This window comes from Etheostoma cragini, chromosome 10, assembly GCF_013103735.1.
Source record: "Etheostoma cragini isolate CJK2018 chromosome 10, CSU_Ecrag_1.0, whole genome shotgun sequence".
In the NCBI taxonomy this organism is placed as follows: Eukaryota; Metazoa; Chordata; class Actinopteri; order Perciformes; family Percidae; genus Etheostoma; species Etheostoma cragini.
Genome location: NC_048416.1, coordinates 1,766,829 through 1,785,369, shown reverse-complemented (window position 1 = coordinate 1,785,369; position 18,541 = coordinate 1,766,829). Strand labels below are relative to the sequence as shown.

At 43.7% G+C, this 18,541-nt stretch overlaps 1 protein-coding gene and 1 long non-coding RNA gene across 2 annotated transcripts in view; one reads left to right on the top strand and one right to left on the bottom strand.

Annotated features, from left to right (window-relative positions):
• The window catches only part of LOC117951790, a 265,968-nt gene that overhangs the window by 33,202 nt on the left and 214,225 nt on the right, over positions 1-18,541 (bottom strand). Inside the window, exon 2 of the long non-coding RNA XR_004658246.1 lies at positions 9,900-9,905. This is a non-coding gene — a long non-coding RNA (uncharacterized LOC117951790). The remainder of the gene's footprint in view (positions 1-9,899; positions 9,906-18,541) is intronic.
• Positions 7,677-14,928, top strand: tbx22 (T-box transcription factor 22). Its single transcript, XM_034883681.1, is given in 9 exon segments — positions 7,677-8,012; positions 8,014-8,206; positions 8,660-8,903; positions 10,034-10,135; positions 10,669-10,843; positions 12,168-12,332; positions 13,740-13,804; positions 14,066-14,151; positions 14,233-14,928. Coding segments are annotated over 9 exon segments (1,605 nt in total). The 5' UTR covers positions 7,677-7,979; the 3' UTR covers positions 14,775-14,928.

Below are 18,541 nucleotides of genomic sequence, written 5' to 3'. Positions count from 1 at the left end.
TGTGACTGACATATAGACAGATAAAAGTGCAAACGTAGGCCTGTGAGGGAAACACTTATTCATGCAGCTACACTCTTCTCCAACATCCAAGCCACAGCAAATGATGAAATGAAAATGAAATGAAAAGGAATGGCTATTTCCAACACCAGCTTCCATATAAATGGACCAATGAGAAGGAGCAACTGAACAACAATAATGGGAAAGTTTGGAGTGAAGATCAATGTGCATCTTTAATGAATGAGCCTGTGTAAGAAAGACAGTGGGATTGTTTCTCCTGCTGCTGCCTTTCACTATCTTACCCCCCCACCCACCCACCACATACACGCAGACACTTTTACAAACTGCTAAATACACACTCTACAAGGCTATCTTTGGAGGATGAGCTATTGTTTAGCAGTGGCGGCAATCCCTTAAAGAGGTACTGTGTTTCCCGGGTGAGAATGGATCTTTTTATTAACACTGACGGAGGCTCATTATCTATAAATACAGGCGGGAGCCACTAATAAATCATTTCTCATGGCCCCGATAGAGCACTAACCACAAGGCATTAAGGCATCGTGAATGCAAACCACACGTTGGCAGACGAGCTCTGTGTGTCTATGTGTGTGTGTGTGTGTGTGTGTGTGTGTGAGAGAGAGGCACACTTTGCTTTGGCAGGCAGGATGATGGAGCTAGAACTAGGCTTTTGATTGAAATAGCATGTTGTCTTTTGAGTTCCCATTTTGGCAGCGTTTAAATTATAGTGTCTCTGCAGGGCTGCAGGAAGTCTCTTGGGGTAGGAATAATGTCAGAAAAGTGAATATGTTTTTGTATACTGTACATATGAGGACATTCTGGATGGGACTGAAGAGATGTTGAAGGATTTTTTTTTCTGCTGACTTCAGTGCTGCAGTAGCAGGATTAATTAGTTCCTACAGATCTCAGTGTCAGAACCATTACCGTGTGTGTGGATTTTCATGTCCACAGGTGTTGTGTCACAGCGCATCACTGCTGATGGCTTTCAGAAGAAGTGATGTGTGAGTTTTTGTGTGAAGTCCTTCCTAAACTCTAAGTAAGTTGCTTAATAGTTTTCAAACTAGGGAGTTAATAAACTGTGTTGCACCATAAGAAAACATAAGGAACGTTTTAGGTTGTAAAGACTTGTCATCGGTAAATCAGCTGATCTATGCCCTGTCTAAGTTCAAAACAGTTTTGAAATTGGAAATATGTGTTTCGGAGATAGTAGTGGGCTATTCAAGCAGAATATAAAATTTCTTATGGGGCAATCTAACTGACATTATTATCCACATCATGCAGCACAATGTTATGTTAGTTATGTGTGTTATTTTTGTGAAAAGTAACATAAAGTCTTCCCCGTTTAACATTAATAAAATAATTTCAATCATGTGTCAGGTCATACTGCATATTGGTTAAAGGCAGAAAATGCAGTCGGACCGATTATTTGACTCCAGCCGGTCTAAAAAGTCCCTTTGGAACACACCAAAGCGACACAGACTTGAGCGCACATTTTACGCATGCGCGAGAAGTATTACGTCTCCATTACAGCAGGCGGCGCTAAAACACGTCGCGTTGGTCTGGCTTCTCTAAATAATCCCTAATTTCTGTTTTTCTACCTTAAACGTTACTTATAAATTCCTATAAATGAGGTTTATTGACCATAAATTCCAAAAATAACTGTAAAACTAAAGCTAAAAACTTAGAGTAACGTAGTGTTGAAAACGTCAAAAAGTGACAAACATTGAAGAAAGCTGTAAAAGTGTTGAAAAAGGGACAAAAATATAAGAAAAAGTCAAAAACATCGGACACAAAGCGTCAACAAAAGTGTTGATTTTCAATTTTGACGAGAAGACAACTTCACTTATTATAACTTGGCTAAATTATCGTTAATAAAGACCTGGACTAGGTCAAGGGGTGTTCATGGAGACACAACACTGAAATTAAAAAATCTAATTAACAAATCAACCATTCTCATTCTTACCAAATCATTTCGCGGACACACCGTTTTTTTCCTATAACTCTTTGTCCCATAACTTCAGTCAAACCAACTGCTCTAAATAGACATTTTTAGTGACTATTGGCTTAAAAACATGGAATTCTTGCTATATTATCACTGTTTCCTCTGTTCTTATTTGCTCGGTTCATCCTGTCTTCCCTAGCTGGGGTCTAGCTCGGGCCAGGCCAGACGGGCCAAACTGTGACAGTTTAGCCTTCCTCAGAGGTCACATGTAATCTTACAGCAGCCAGTCCAGCACAATCATCTACCTATCCGAGCCCATTCTGCAGACATGAGGGAATGAAAGGTCCGATTATGGCCTGCTGGAAGTATTCAGCGTGCCATCACCCCAGTCGGCGGCCCCTCCTAACCAGCCCCTCTCCCCTCGGCCCTGCGCTGCTCTGAGCTGTGATTGACATGTGAATTACAGTGTGTGGTGATGATAATAAGAGTGCTACCCGGGGCCAGGCCTGCGCCTTCCAGCCAGCAGCCAATCCCAGCTGGCACAGCCTGAAAGACAACCGCTGCCACCATCTGAAGAGGCAAATAAAAATGACAAGCTAACTGTTAAAGAACTGCAGATTTTTCACGTTGTTTTAAAAGCTTTTTGTTGCTCTGCCAGTTTTTTTTTTGTCCAGCCCTTCTCTTTTCTAAATTTTCACTCTTGTCTCTCCCCACGACCACATCCAGATATATGAAACCCCTCATTTATCAGGGCAATCTAAAAATAATTCCCCTCCATTGTGGCGAAGCTTTGATAAAAAATATTTGTGTTCACAGTGATTGCGATCAATTGGACAGAAACAGATAATGACGTGTGCGACCGGGGGGGTTCGTCAACAACCTCCCACAGGCCCAAAACCATGGTGTCCCCCTAATAGTTACTACATGCCCTCACCATGCATGTTAACAACCCCAAAAGAAGACCTCAACACATTTCAAACTCTCGCTTCAGTCAGCTAACAGCCTGAAAACGCGTTGGCATAGTTCGTAGGTCATAGTTAGTTTATGCTTATTTTATCCCAACAGTCCAACATAATGTGCAAGTTACACATTATGGTGTTAGGAAAATACACTCCAACACCCTGAAGATTAGTTTTCCACCCCTTGACATCTGTCTGGGAAGGGTCCTGCTTGGCAGAGCTGCCCGTCTGGGCCATCGCTCCCAGGAGCTGACAGGGGGAGGAGAGACTAGGCGCTGGACTGAGAGCCTCACATGCAGCGTCTGATTCTCATTATCAATTACAGCTGTTTTTGTTTCTTTGCACCGCAGCCATTAACCACACAGTTACTGGCAGTCAGGGAGAGACAGAGAGAGGAAGAGAGCAGCCGAGAGAGAGAGAGAGAGAGAGAGAGAGAGAAAAAAGGCAATTTTCATCAAAAAGAATTAGCTATCCAAACAAGTGAGATGAATGCGCCATAGAGGCGGATTCACAGCGGGCTTCATGAAAGCGTTGCGGACAGATGAAGATCTATATGTGTTTAATAGGAAGAGGGTGAGTAGCAAGGGATAACTTCAGGCTTAGGAAGGGATAGAGAGAAAGAAAGAGGGAGGGGAGAGAAGATAATTCACAACACACTTGCGGTGTGAGGAGGAGGCTGTGTCTTGGCAGAGATGTTGCTCTCTTCTCCTGTTTTCCTCCTGCCCTCGTCCCTTGTTACCCACCCGGGCCAGGCTGAGGCACAAGGAGCCAGTAAAGGCTGGATGCCGTGGCACATGAGCCATTAAATCTTCCTACACTGTGGGCATGGGGGGGGGTAGTACCAGGCCTCGTGCCCAGGCTCCTCAAAAACTGCCAACCCAGAGACCCAGAGAGCAGAGGTGCTGCACGGAGGGAAAGGAGAGGCAACGAAGGCTGGGGGGGGGGGGATTGCAACACTGCATCGTATCGCGATATTTTCTGTGGCAATACTGTATCGATGCACAGGCGCCAAATATCGATCTTTTATAATATACAGTATGTGTTGGTCAGTTTGTCTGAAACAGATGTTGACAAAGTTTCCTTTTGGGGACGTCATTTGAAATTGGAAAAAAATCCGAAGTTGGAAAAAAAGGTTAGACATTGCACCATATCGCAGAATATTGAGACATGTTTAAAATCCCAATAACATAGTATCGTGGCATCTGTATCGTTATGATATCGCATCAGGAGGTGATCTGGTGATCCCCCCCCCCCCAGTAGCAACCTCCGATTTGTTTCCCCCTTTTTCAGGCTTGACTACAATGGCTGCCAGTCATTTAGAAATTACACCCAACATAGAAGAAGTGTTGATATCTTTAAAGATATTCTTTATTTTTCATACAGTCCCAACTCCCATTAATCACAGTAGGGCTGACAGTTTTAGGGTTAGGGCTAAAAAAAAAGTAAATAGTGTATTGGTTGTGCTTTTCAGCCTCAGGTTTGTTATTCATAGATTGCATGAAAATAAACTCCAATACCCATTAGAGGAACATGTCACTTATAGCAATTTTTGCTGTTTTGATTCCCATTTTATTCTTTGATCTTTACATTCCTGTACATTCTCTATCATATTCTTATTTTACTGTCTCATCTGTACTTGTACTAACGTGCATGAAAGCTGATATACAAGTAGTTTGACTGATTGCTTGATAGAGGAGGGTGTGGATAATTTGCAGAAGCTGTGACAGACGGCAAGAAATATTTAAGTGAAAGTGATTATATCATAAGAAGGCTGCAGCAAACATCCTTAACTCTGGTCTCTCGTCATGAGCAGCCAAATCCAATTTATCTCAGTAATGGCTGATTGGAGGAGATCATTTGGATGCGTTTCAACAGCAAAAACTAGAGGAAATATGCAACTGTGTAGACAGACACAGTCAATCAACTGCTACTGGCAGAGAAAGGACGTGATCAGCGTCTCGCTGCCTCTTCCTTTAAAGCTGCTCCACAAGCAGAAGCCAGGAGGAGACTTTGCTTCTGCACAGAGAGAGAGGATCCCTGCAGGGAGTCCACAGACCGGGCCTCAGACAGCTGTACCCCCCGAGAGATGGACAAGAAGGAGGTTATGGTTAGAAGATGTGACACACACCGTGGAGCTGATGACATGTCGGGAATTTGTCACTTTGTAATCGGTCGTGTTGTAAAACACTTTGAACGGTGGCCTGCTCTCATCTTATTCTTCTTCTTCCTTTCACATACACTCAGGATGTTCTGCCACTGTATATTTAAGGTAAAAAGAAGCAGTCAGTAATGAGATGCATAACGAATAAACAGCCCCATGTGTAGCCTAAACTTGAAATCCAAGATCCCATTTATGTAACCGGTGTTGGAAACATTTAGCACATCATTGTGTCAGTGTGTGGAGTGTGTGTTCCAGGTGAGCCTCCGTTCATGTCTCACATCCCATTAGGGCCCCAATACACTAAGTGTGTACAGCGGTCTGTACTCAAACACTTTACATATGTCACAGCGTACGGGTGGTGGAAGTTTGACGTTTGGCAGTGAGTGGGCATCCGCTCCAGCTGCCCATGCCCAGAATACACTTCCCCCCCCCCCCCCCCCCCCCCCCCCCCCCCCACACACACACACACACACACACAAACACAAACTGCTCAGCTCAGTGTTTCAACTTAAAACAAACCATCAGGGGGCCCGTCACATCCACTCAGCACTGAGCAACAGACAGACAGGCCTGCTTATAAACACACACACACACACACACACACACTCATGATCACTCGTTGGGCACCAGCCTTCAGCTACACACACCAAAAACATTCGTATTGAAATAGGGGGAAAAAACAATTGACTTCATGAAAGTCATATTTCATAAATAGCAACATACCCAACCAAGTTATCTCCAAGATGAATGTGTATAGCACTTGAGCCTATAGCCTACAGTCTGTGGGTGCATTCATAAGCCCGCCATAAGTTTCAATTACTAACCAACTATTCCCCAATGATTATTAATTAGACCGTGGATGCGCAAATGAAAAGCACGAGAGCGGGCCTGAAGGCGCTAAATGATCGGAAAGCCCTAATTGCAGCGGCTCATCAAACTTCCGCATTAATAGAAACCTGAGGCTCGTGCCAAATTGGATTTAAGTCTCTTATTTCCGCCAGGCGTGCGCATTGTGTCCCATAAGAGGAAACATGTGTGCCAAACAACTCTGAACGAGACAAATGCAGCTTTTGCACTGGTTAAAGAATCATAAAGCAACCGGAAGCGGCTTCCTGTTTGGTTCCGCAGAGCCAGGCATCACTCAGCTGACATCCCATAATCCCATGACGAAGATTTATGAGCTGACTGCTGAAGACAACGTGGAAAAAGTAATCTCTCCAAACGACACAGGCTTGTTTCTCTCTGTTTCAGTGAGAGGCTGCAGAAGGCCTGTGCGCGCACACAGTTCTAACAGTAAGTTCTGTTGCGCTCGTGTTTGGGGTGCACTTTTTTTTTTTTACAGTATTGAGAGAAAACGACAAGTCAGGAATAAGAATAAACATAAATCCATGCCGCAGTCCTGAACCAGGTTTTGATGACAGAGAGCATGCGATTCCGGTTTGTCATAGTTCTCCATTTCCCGGCTGTTGTCAGAGATTTCCATCACCAAGCAACCCGAGCGTGCCGTAAACACAGCCCTCATTTGTTTTCTCCTTACAGCAATTATATCATGTGATTAAAAAACATTTTAAATAGAGCCTTCGCTGACTTGTATTTGTGTAAAGCGGATCTATTTCATGTCGAGCAGTAATGTAATAATCCCGAGCTGTCATTACGGACCAGTTCTCCCCTGTGCGCCGAACTCCATCTGATCTCCGCACTTATGAGAACCAGACTGGCGCACACCCTCACCGGGCACCGCAAAGAAGAAGAAGAAGAAGAAGAAGAAAAATCCCACTTCTGTACCGGAGGACCGGGAGACAAGCGCCCGCTTTACGGAAAGCCTTCAAATTAATATAGGAAATGTTAGCTTCAACAAAAACGCAGTGAGATCTTTTACCTTCCAGATGGTTTGAGTTAAAAGACTTAAATATTTGTGCCTTTACTCCCCCTCCAGCGCTCTAAAATGTTCCTTCTATTTATCTAGGGGATGTGTGTCTAAATGGAAGGAAGCAACACAGACAATCAAAGAGCTCTCTTGTGCTAAATATGGAGAAGAAATAAGCTTTTTTAATAAATCACATTGTAGATTGAAATCATATATTACTTTATTTTTTCTGACCTTATTATAATTATTACTATTATTTTGCGGCCTACCACGCTCACATTTCATTTTTGACCCAAGTGAACTTGCATTATGTCACATATTATATTATATATCATATTTAACGTTCCCCATCCCACAGAGGGACCGCGCGTAAAGATGCTGTTCTGGGTGCTAAAGGCCACTGTGCCAAGCGCACACTGCAAGAAATATTTATTGTTTTGTGAGTCTCATAAGTGTACATTTTTCAAATACTGGTGAAAATGACAGTGTGTTGGTCATTGCAACTTGCTAACTTGGAAGTAAAATACTAAAAAGACATTTTTGAATCGAATTGCATCTGTTAGATTCTGATAATCTGCTTCCTTTTGCATTGTTTCAAAGTCGCAACAAAACGTGCTTGTTTAAGAGAGAACGGTTTTTATTTCACTTTTGCAGCAACATTTATTATTAATTTGTCTCCGGGAACTATATTTAAGGCCTGGGTGGATTTGGAGCGCAGGCCCATGTGGAGTAATGCACGCTGCGCTCTTCCCTCCCTCTCTGTGACGCGCGGAGGGGAACCAGAGGAACGAGCCCTCTGTGAGGCAGAGTGGAAAAGGGAGACACACAAACGGATTGGGGGAGAGAGGGAAATATTGTAGTGAGGAAGAGAGGCGTGCCAATCATCAAGGATTTCGGATGAGGGCGCGCGTCTCGGTGAACACATGGGAAGGCACACCGGATCAATTACGCAGCGTCACCGAGCGGTCGCGAGAGAAGAGGGGCTCCCTGAGGTGCTGCTTCTGCTGCTGCCTGTTCTACCAGGTCCTGCCCTGAATGCGCTGGGACACTGACTCCTGTGTCGGTGACAAATCAAAGCTCAGACGGATATACGACAAGGAGAAAGACGGGATCTTTCGCCAAGATGCAGGGTCTGAGTTCCCGGGCTCACGCGTTTTCGGTGGAGGCGCTGGTCGGGAAACCCTGCAAGAGGATGAAAGTCTCGGAGGGACACGAGTCCAGTTCAGCTGGAGACATCGGCAGCGACACGAGCATCTTCCCCGGTGAGGCACAAGGACTGCTGGGTATCGAGAACACCTCATTGCTGTAATATACAAACTTTTACGCACAAGATGGAACAATAAAACATAATCCACAACCGGCAGTTGTGGATTATGTTTTATTGTTCCATCTTGTGCGTAAAAGCAAGTTATTTTGCTTCATCAGACCTATATTTTATCCTTCAATTTTCACATTTCAACTTGTCTTTATATTTTGTATTTTAGCTAAAAAACAAAACGATCAAAGTCATTTTTTAAGGGGAAAAAAATTAGCAAACATTCTCCATGTCAGATGTGAAACTGGAGCAAATATCTGTTCCTTTTTATAAGACTATACCAGCTTCTTTTCATCAAAAAGCTAAAGTTTCAGCTCTGATTTTAGAAAACAAACGGTTCCAAAATGCATTTAGGTTCTTTTCTCAGTGCTAACTCTTCTAAGTATTTGCTATTTTCTAGGCCTGAAGGAATATCCGGTCATCCAGATGAAAGCCGGTTCAACACCGAGGAGGACAGAGGACCCGGCCGGTGACCCGGAGAGACCGACTCTCAGATCAGGGGCTGAGCCCAGCGGAGAGAAGAGCACGCCGAAGGACAGGGACCGCCGCCCGGACAGAGAGGTCCGGGTCGAGCTGCAGGGCTCCGAGCTGTGGAAGAGATTCTATGAGATCGGAACCGAGATGATCATAACCAAAGCTGGCAGGTACTAAATCTGGATAAATGATCTGTGGCGGACATGGAGAGGCTTCATTCCAGACTTTATTCCGGACAAAAGGAGCAATATCTGACAGGCAGTGCGTCTATTTCTAATATTATGATTTGGATTGTATGTGCGTGACAAAATGAGACTTCAAATCGTGTCCGTTAATCTTTAAATTTATTTTTTATATTAATCGATATATTATGATGAACAAAAACTTTACAAAGGGATCCTTGATCACATGAAACAAGAGCAGGCCCCAGACTGCGCCAGTGGAGGGCCTAGAAACCTTTTTACATAAATAAAATAAAATGGAATTCTCTGTCCGTTTTGGATGCATGAATGCTAGTTTCCGAGTACAAGTGTCAGTTATACATGAACTACAGTCTGGATATGTCGTTATCAGTGATATGACTATTTCCATGAGCTGTTCTGCGGTCACAGGTGCGCGTTTATCAGGTGTAAAACGGCTCCGAAGTCAGCAGTTTAATAAAATATGAGCCAGAATACAGCAGAACTGGAGCAGATCTTGGTTTTATGGGAACTTTGCCCTGCACAAGTTGAAATATACCCTACGCGTTGTTTGGAACATCAAATAAATAGTGCGCATTTTATATCATTTGAGGTAGATTTTGTTAAATTAATACATATTTTGAGTTAAACACGATTTTCTAGTCGTTTTGGACGAAATTTAAAAGAATACAGATTTATTATAATCACGGACTATGCAGAAGGACATCTTGTCACACGTGGATGTTCTTGGGTATATGTCGATTAAATTCACTTTAGCTTTTATTTTCAAAGAAATTCATTAGTAGTCTTGTAGGTGGCCATGCGCTCAGCTGATTTATTTTTTCCATCTTTTCCCCCAGAAATGATTTACTGGGACATACTAGCTGCTGAAATCCAGGTTCCGTTAGTTCTACAACGGAGAACTCTTATTATAAATCTCGGAAGATGCCCTCATGGCCCCTCGAGGACCCTGAACGGTGCTCGGACCTGATTCTGTGTGGTTTAGGATGTGAAATCCAGGAGACTAGGCGCACTTTTACCAGTATAAAGGACAATTTAAATATTGAATTAAAAAGAGATCAAACGTGATGTGTCTGCGCTTCTTCCCTCTCGTCTCTCAGGAGGATGTTCCCCTCTGTGCGCGTCAAAGTGCGCGACCTGGACCCGTGCCAGCAGTACTACATCGCCATGGACGTCATGCCAGTGGACTCAAAACGCTACAGGTGTGTATACTGTATGGGTGTATTAAATTAATCTAACATTCTCTTATTTATTTACATGTAAGGCAGGCTTTTTAATAAGAACATTTACTTGAGTACTTCAGTACAAATGTTGAGGTACTTTTGAGGAGTCTTTTCTTTTCATGCCACTTTCTACTTTTACTCCACTACATTTCAAAGAGAAATAATGTACTTTTTACTCCGCTGCATACATATATTTGAGCACAGAACTCACGTATAAAATATATTAATATATTATAATACCTATATTATATTAATTAATATATATAACCAACAGCTGAAATGATTGGCCGTAGTTGATTGACGGAACTGATTGGATGGTTTCCAGTCTATATTACATGTTTCTGCATTAAGTACTTTTACTTTTCAATACTTTATCCTGATGCTACTCACATACTTCAACGTGTCAGTAACATTTTCACTGCAGGACCTTTCCCTGTAAAAGAGTATTTTACAGTGTGCTGTTGTAAGAGTATACTAATCAGAAGTACTACTTGTCCCACCACTGCCTGCAGGTACGTGTACCACAGCTCCCAGTGGATGGTGGCCGGGAACACGGACCACTCGTGCATCTCCCCCCGCCTCTACGTGCACCCGGACTCCCCGTGCGCAGGAGAGACGTGGATGCGCCAGGTCATCAGCTTCGACCGGGTCAAGCTCACCAACAACGAGATGGACGACAAGGGACATGTAGGTAACCCACCTGAGCATGCGCGTACTTCCTTTATCTCTCTGTCCAAAGACAGTGGCCACTAGGCCTACAGGTCAGACCCCTTACTCTTTTGGATCATTCTGGTGCAATGTATTGTTTCATAATGGGATATTCTAAAACCCCAGATGATCCGTCTCAGTATAACTGCAGTTAATTGGAGCTGATGGTGCTGATGTATGGTGAAGGAGCCGCAGATTCAGTCTGATACTGCTTCGGGAGCTTCACATGTTGAAGCATTTCTCGTGGAAATCCTTTAGACACATGCAGATGTGACAGATGTGGTGACTGGGGAGGCTGTAGGTGGCTTTTCACCTGATCCTGTTGTTTATAAAAAACACCCCGAAATTGCAGCATTTGGGAAATTCATTATTATGTTAGTATAGTATGGAGTAAAGTTGAAATTGTAGGAATAACCTCATAATCCCTGATGTTGCTTTGGTCAGTTTTCCTCTTCATATGGCCTCTTTTGCTCATAATAAACACAAATAATATATATATACATATGCATATATAGATAGAAATGTGTAGACTTGTAATATAGATGCTTATAAAATGCTTTACCAAGTGTGCAAAATGGGAATAACACACAACAAAAGCAACACTGCGAGCTGCGAAATGAAAGTTTGAGAAATAGATCTTAATCAGAATGCACTTTATTGTTTTTAGAGAGAAATTCATGTCGTTTTCTATTCTACGGTTGGTGAATTAATATTGATTGAATGCATTCATTGAATATGATGTTGGATGTTTTGCTAGTTGTATTAGTTAAATATTCATTAGTTTTGCAGCACATGACAGCCGATTGAGTTGTTGTAGATTGTGATGCATGTTGGGACATTGTCATAAAATGATATTTCGTTCTAGTATGATATTACCTATTACCTATACAATATACTATTGTGGTTCATTTGTGTAACTGAAATGATTTGCTAATTTTAGTTAGCAGACAGTTTTTAAATGTGCATAATTAGTCAATAAAAGAATGTTTTTAATTGACAGAAAAATAGACAGCAACCATTTGGCTAATTTTACTTTTTCAGAGTTAAATATGATTTAATTTTTGAAACAAAAAGATGTTTTTGTTTCAAAAGTTGATTCAAGCCTCTCGGCTATGGCGCTTAGTTGCTTCTCTTTGTCTCCTTTGGGGAAGCATTGACTTCAGGGAAATTGTGATGGATATCGTCTATATTCAACATATCAGTTATTGGAAAAATAATGTGCAACGTCATTATCAGTGATGACTTGTTAATGACGTCGCAGCCCTTGTCAAACACCAAGTGTCCTCCTCGTCTCTTCATGCAGATCATTCTCCAGTCGATGCATAAGTACAAGCCCCGTGTGCACGTCATCCGGCACGACCATGGCATGGACCTGTCCCAGATCCAGTCTCTGCCCGCTGAAGGCGTCCACAGCTTCTCCTTCCCGGAGACGGAGTTCACCACGGTCACAGCCTATCAGAACCAGCAGGTAGCGCCGCACGAGCCGGCCGATTGGCTGCCTTTAGCCACTTCAGTTGTGTTTCTGTTATTCTAAAAACGACACATAGCCCATCTGATGTTACATATTTACTTCTACATCCTTTATGCGCCACAAATATTAAGAAAGGATGTCTTTTCAATGGCCGTGCACAGTTTATTGTCTATTGTTAATTAAGCATCCCAATGAGTCGTCACAACACAACACAATCATATCATCAGTAAGTCAGTGAGTAAAGTGTATTTATAAAGCCCTTTTAACAGACAGCGTCACACAGGCCAAATAAATAAATGCATCATAACGAGTGGATAATCATAAAAAGCACAATAAATAGCTGTAAATCGTGTTAAAACACGCCTGATTCAAATGATGTGTCTTTAGCTGCAGAGGATGCCAAACTTAAAACAGGAGGCAATGCGTTCCACAGTCTAGAAGCTCAATCAAATTTAGTTTTCAGTTTAGTACGGGGAATTTTGTTCTGATATGCTCATATTATACACTATATATATCATATATTGTCATATCAGAACACAGAGGCTGTGGTATTCCTCGCTCTGCCGATCAACAATTCAAAATGGTTCACTCTGAGCATGTGTGTGTGTGTGTGTGTGTGTTTGTGTATGTTAGGGGGGGAATCACTAGACGCCTCTTGATACAATATAATCTCGATACTTATGCCAAGATACAATATTATTGCAATTTTAAACATATTGCAATATTCTGCGATATATTGCAATTCATAACCTTTTTGACAACTTCTAATTTTTCCCAATTTCAAATAACGTCTCCAAAAGGAAATTTAGTCAACATCTGATTTATCTAAAAAGATACATTTCTCTGTTTGCTCATATCACTGCAATTGTATTGCTGCAAAATGGCACAAACCGACCAACACATATATAATATATAATAACAGATCCATACTTGGCGCCTGCGTATTGATACAGTAATGCCACTGAAAATATTGCAATTCTATGCAGTATCAATTTATTCCCCCACCCCTAGTGTGTGTGTGCGTGTGTGTGTGTGTTGCTGTACAGCTGACCCTGCTGCTGGCTGCAGCTCCTCCAGTAACAGAGGCGTCCGCGGGGACCGCCAGATCTTTTCATCAGGTCTCGTTTTACGATCAGCCAACGTATTATTACAGAAACTCAATAACGAGCCGTGACCGGGCCGACCGCTGGAGCCCGCGGCCCAATAAAGCACCAAATAAAACCGTACCACCTCCAAGAACCCTGTTTGACATGGCTGATCGCCCCGGGTGCTGCTGGGAGACGCGGTCCCCGAGGGCGAGCTCTGCCACTCTCCAGCTGTAAAGCTGAGCTCATTGTTAGCTTAACACGTCAGCGGTTGACGGGTCCACTCTAACCCGTGTCCGTGTCCTCTCTCCTGGGCCAGATCACAAAACTGAAGATCGACAGGAACCCGTTCGCCAAGGGCTTCAGAGATCCAGGAAGGAACAGGTACAGCAAACCTCACCAAAACATCCACCCTGGGTTTAGCTCAGGAAAGGGCTCCACTGAAGGACCCAACAGGGATTTAAGCTTCCACCACCGACATTTGACACCACATAAAACCTTCAAGTCAAGTTGAAATGTGTTGTGCAGATTTTCACACCTCTCAGAATCAATACTTAAATACCGGCAGTGACATTTTTCAGTGTTTTTACAGTGTGTGTGTGTGTGTGTGTGTGTGTGTGTGTGTATGTGTGTGTGTGTGTGTAGGGGGGTGTTGGATGGCTTGCTGGAAACGTATCCGTGGAGAGGCCCTCTCAGTTTAGACTTCAAGCCCTTCACCATACAGCTCCAAGGTACTGTGCTGCAGCTCTTATTACTCCATTTTTTTGTCTTTGTGATTTTCTGACCTCTTTTTTTTTTTTTTTAATCATCAGGGAGCTCGGGGTCGCCGACCGGCAGTGTGAAGACTCTTCTCCCCCTATCTTCTCCTTCTTCATCATCCCCATTTTCCATCTCCGCGCTCTCCTGCCACGATGCCGCCCTCCACACCCTCGCTTTTCCTCTCTACGGCAAGTCTTCCACCGCCCCCCCCCAATCCCCGCTGCCCAGCAGGGCCTTCTCCTCCCTGGGACTGGACCGACTGAGGGGCCTTCCCCCGCTGGCACCGCTAACAGACCTCCCGCTCCTCTCGGCGCTGCAGGCCAAGAAGCCTCCCCACTGTAGGGACCCGTGTCTTCACGGGTCTCCGGGGGTCTCCCCCTGCCTCTTCCCCCTCCAAAGCCCCCTCAGCCCTCAGGGGCCTTCTCTCCTCCCTCACTTCTCTGACACTGCAGGCCCCTACTGTCTTTACCGCTACAGCTTCCCCCTGAACCCCCAACTCACAGCTATTTCCCGGCACGCCAAACTAGCCGAAGACACCACAGACCGTCTGTTGCGCCAGTCTCCGTGGCAACCGACCACCAACCACTGCCTCTGACAGCTGGACCGCACTTTCAGGCTCCGGCCCATTGAGTGTAACGAGCCAGAGCTTGTTGCAACAAAACAGAGAGGGCCGGTTCTCTATTCGAGCAAGACTCAAAGGAGCAATAAAGTGTGGCGGTTTGATGTGTTTTTGGATTTAAAAAGGGTTTTGGACGAAAACTCATCCTGAAGCAGGCGTTGAGCTGCTCCTCTTCACTGTGCACACACAACTTCAGAAATGTAGACAGGATGTAGATTTTTATTTGGGACTGAAATCAGTTTCAGTACCGCACAGCAGAACTTCTTTTCCACAACTTCACACGCTGCAATGGTTCTTTCAAAAAGCAGCAATAGAACCTGACGTGTGTAATGTAAATATGAATGACTGTTATACTAACCATAAGTGCCTATTAAAGTATTTTTCATATTTTTTTGTTCTGATCACACACCAGCATCCAAAATGTCATTTCTTTCCGTAAATTAAAGAGGAAACACATTTTCTACGTTTTCCAGTAGTAATGACATCAACACAAACTTAAAACAGAAAGGCATGCTGCCGTGCAACAGGAAGATTTGAAGAAGAAATGATGCACAAATCTCTCTTCCCGCTGACAAACATTATGAAAACAAAGCGTGTTTTGTGTCTTTCGATCTTAAAGTCAGGATTGGCCACCCCTGACTAATAACATGAGCTCATCAGGTCTCTGTGGGATTTTAGGGGAAGGACATCAGCTGCCAGGTTTCAGACGGCCAGTTTCCATTCCTGTACCTTATTACCAATAACAGGACTAATCAGAGACGCATGGAGGTGAAAGGGTTATTCTATGGAGGCCTTTATTAAAGGCACAGTCTATAACCAGATTGGGAGAAGGCTCCTTGTCATCATTATTGTAATTGTGATCGGAACATTGCTCCAGGATCAACAGTAAATCAATACTGCTGTGAGGAGACATGTGGAAGGCCTCGGTGAATTCTAGTGTGCCATGAGAAACAGGGAACGAAAACCTACTGTGGGCCAACATAATGCTGGGTGTTTTTGTCCATACCAAAGGGGGCACGCCCGTTCAGCCGCTGATGTGATAATTACTGCCTTCATCTCAGACTCAAAGCCCTGCACCATCCCTCCTTCCCTCCCTCCCTCCTTCTCCCCAGAGCAGAGCGAGGAACAGCGGTTTAGGCAAAGCGGGGGAAATGGCCCGTTTCCCGACAAACGGTCATAACCAAACAGCAATTTGCTTGTCATGGCAGTGAGCTAATGCGCGCTGGACGTGGAAATAGCAGGAAGGAGTTAATTAAGGAACTCAGTTCGGGGGATGGCCCGTGCTTCAGCGAGCGGTCAGGTGCGCTGCTATCAAACAGCCGGGCCTTTGTCTGCAGACAGACCATAATCTGCGCTGGTTATTCGAAACTGTCTGTCATTTCCATGTATGGCTGTGTGGGACAATCATTTTAAACTCCAGACTAATTCCTGATCTTTGAATTAGACTGATTGCTTTCATTCCAGGAGAGCTGACCTCTGCACCTGCCGCTCTCCAAAAGAGTTAACACAGAAAGACACGTCACATAGAGTAGGACGTGAGCACCTGTCATTAATAGTGTGCAAACACTACTATGAATGCTAGCAGGGAATAATGAAGTTTGGAATTTAGCATGTACAGATATTTTGCTACAGCTTGACATCAATCTATAAGGCACTGAGCTAACAACCACCTTTTTGTTAAAAGACATAGTTTGACACTATATGGGAAATACCTTTTTTTGCTTTCTTGCTGATTTAGATGGAAAATCTATACCACTTTCTAAATATAAAGCTACAGCCAGCAGCGAGTTAGCTTAGCATATAGCATAAAGACTGGAGACGGGGAAACTAGCCTGGCTCTGTTGGGCGGTTTGTGGTTTTGTTGGACAGAACCAAGCTAACTTTTTCCCCGTTTTTTCCAATTGTTATGCTAGGCTTAGCTAACCAGCTGCTGGCTTTATATTTAACATAGTCTCACAATGCCGGACCCTCTTCCACAACCCTGGGGAGGAGGGTCTGGTTAGTCCACACAGCATTTCAGGATGGGAGAAAACGTCCTCTGGTTTATTGGTGTTTCTTTAAAACAATCCCAAGCGTCTTGGGCGGGGCTAAGCGCCGGACGGAGCCACGGTGCCGCTGCTAAATAGTCTTAGGAAGGAACTTGTTGTGGTGGTACGTTCAGAAGTAGTTTTAGTCTTGCAACAGAAAACTCAGATTGGACAGATAGTCTAGCTAGCTGTCTGGATTTACCCTGCAGAGATCTGAGGACCAGGTAACCATAGTCCTCAGATTGGACAGATAGTCTAGCTAGCTGTCTGGATTTACCCTGCAGAGATCTGAGGACCAGGTAACTATAGTCCTCCGCAATTTCATTGCCAATTTAGGACCACCTCATGCGTGGCTGGCTGTCTTAGCGACGCCGCCGGAAACTGCCGTGACCTAACACGATACACACACAGAACGTCCAAGGTGTGTTGCTTTAGATTCTCAGCGTGTTGCCAGAAGACCCATCGCTGGCTAAACTATTAAAATCCCGATTCTCTCCGACCAATCAGCAGCTTCTGGTATCGCCTCGGCTCGCATGGAACCTCAACGGAGGTCATACTAAAAAACTTACCTGCAAGCAGGTAACAGGGACTTTTTTACATAGTCAACAAACAAAATAGACGAGTAGAGTCGAGGTGACACCATTTAAGAAAAAAACATCAAAGAAAGCAAAAGAAAGCGGACATTCTGCCAAAAAAATGTGATATCTGCCGGAATTTCAGCCAGCACTCTAGCCATCCTGGAAATGGAACGTCATGGATACAGACCATGTCTAACACACACACACAAAATCAAATATAAGACAATCTTCTCAGGCATATTTGGTCAAGAATGCAAATAAGAGTGTTTCACTAACTATTCCGTTAAATGAGTTGCATTTTGTGTCTTGAAAATTAAGGGTGTACACTTTTGATGCATTAATTATATTATGAGTGTCTTTTCATACTGGTCTTTCTTGTCTTATCAAACTTCTGTTTGAGCGTTTTATCAGCCTGTCGATGATTAACAGAACTGTTTGTCCCCTTTACGCTGGAAATGCTCTTGATGTGTCAACCTAATCCTCTTGCAGGTGGTGGCAGAAATAACATGGGAACTGTGCGGCTTTGACTTTCTAATAACACAACGAGGGACGTCTCTGGACCGCTCCGCGGTGATTGACAGGCAGTAAAATGAGAGAAATTTGACCCTGGAGTCATTTGTTTCCAATCATGTGAAATGGCATCCTGAAAGGAGAGAAGCTCGGCAGAGAGTCAGGACGTGTAAATACACTCTGCCTTCATTAGATTAACATACATGGCGCACACACACACACGCACACGCATACACATGCATGCATGCATGCACGCACGCATGCACATGCACACGCATGCACACACGCACACGCACAAACCCACCCAAACACACACATATCAGTTATCTCATATGATAGTAATAGTAATAGTAATAATAATAATAGTAATAGTTGCCATTGCTCACAAGCATTCATATGTACACACACCTCCACACACACACATGCACGCATGCACGCACGCACACAATCACAAATCAGTTATCTCATATAATAGTAATAGAAATAATAATAATAGTTGCCATACACTCGCTCACAAGCATTCGTATGTACACACACACACACACACATACTTACAGTCAGTTATATCCTAATAATAGTTGCCATTCACTCGCTTACAACCACTCTCATGTACACACACCTCCACACC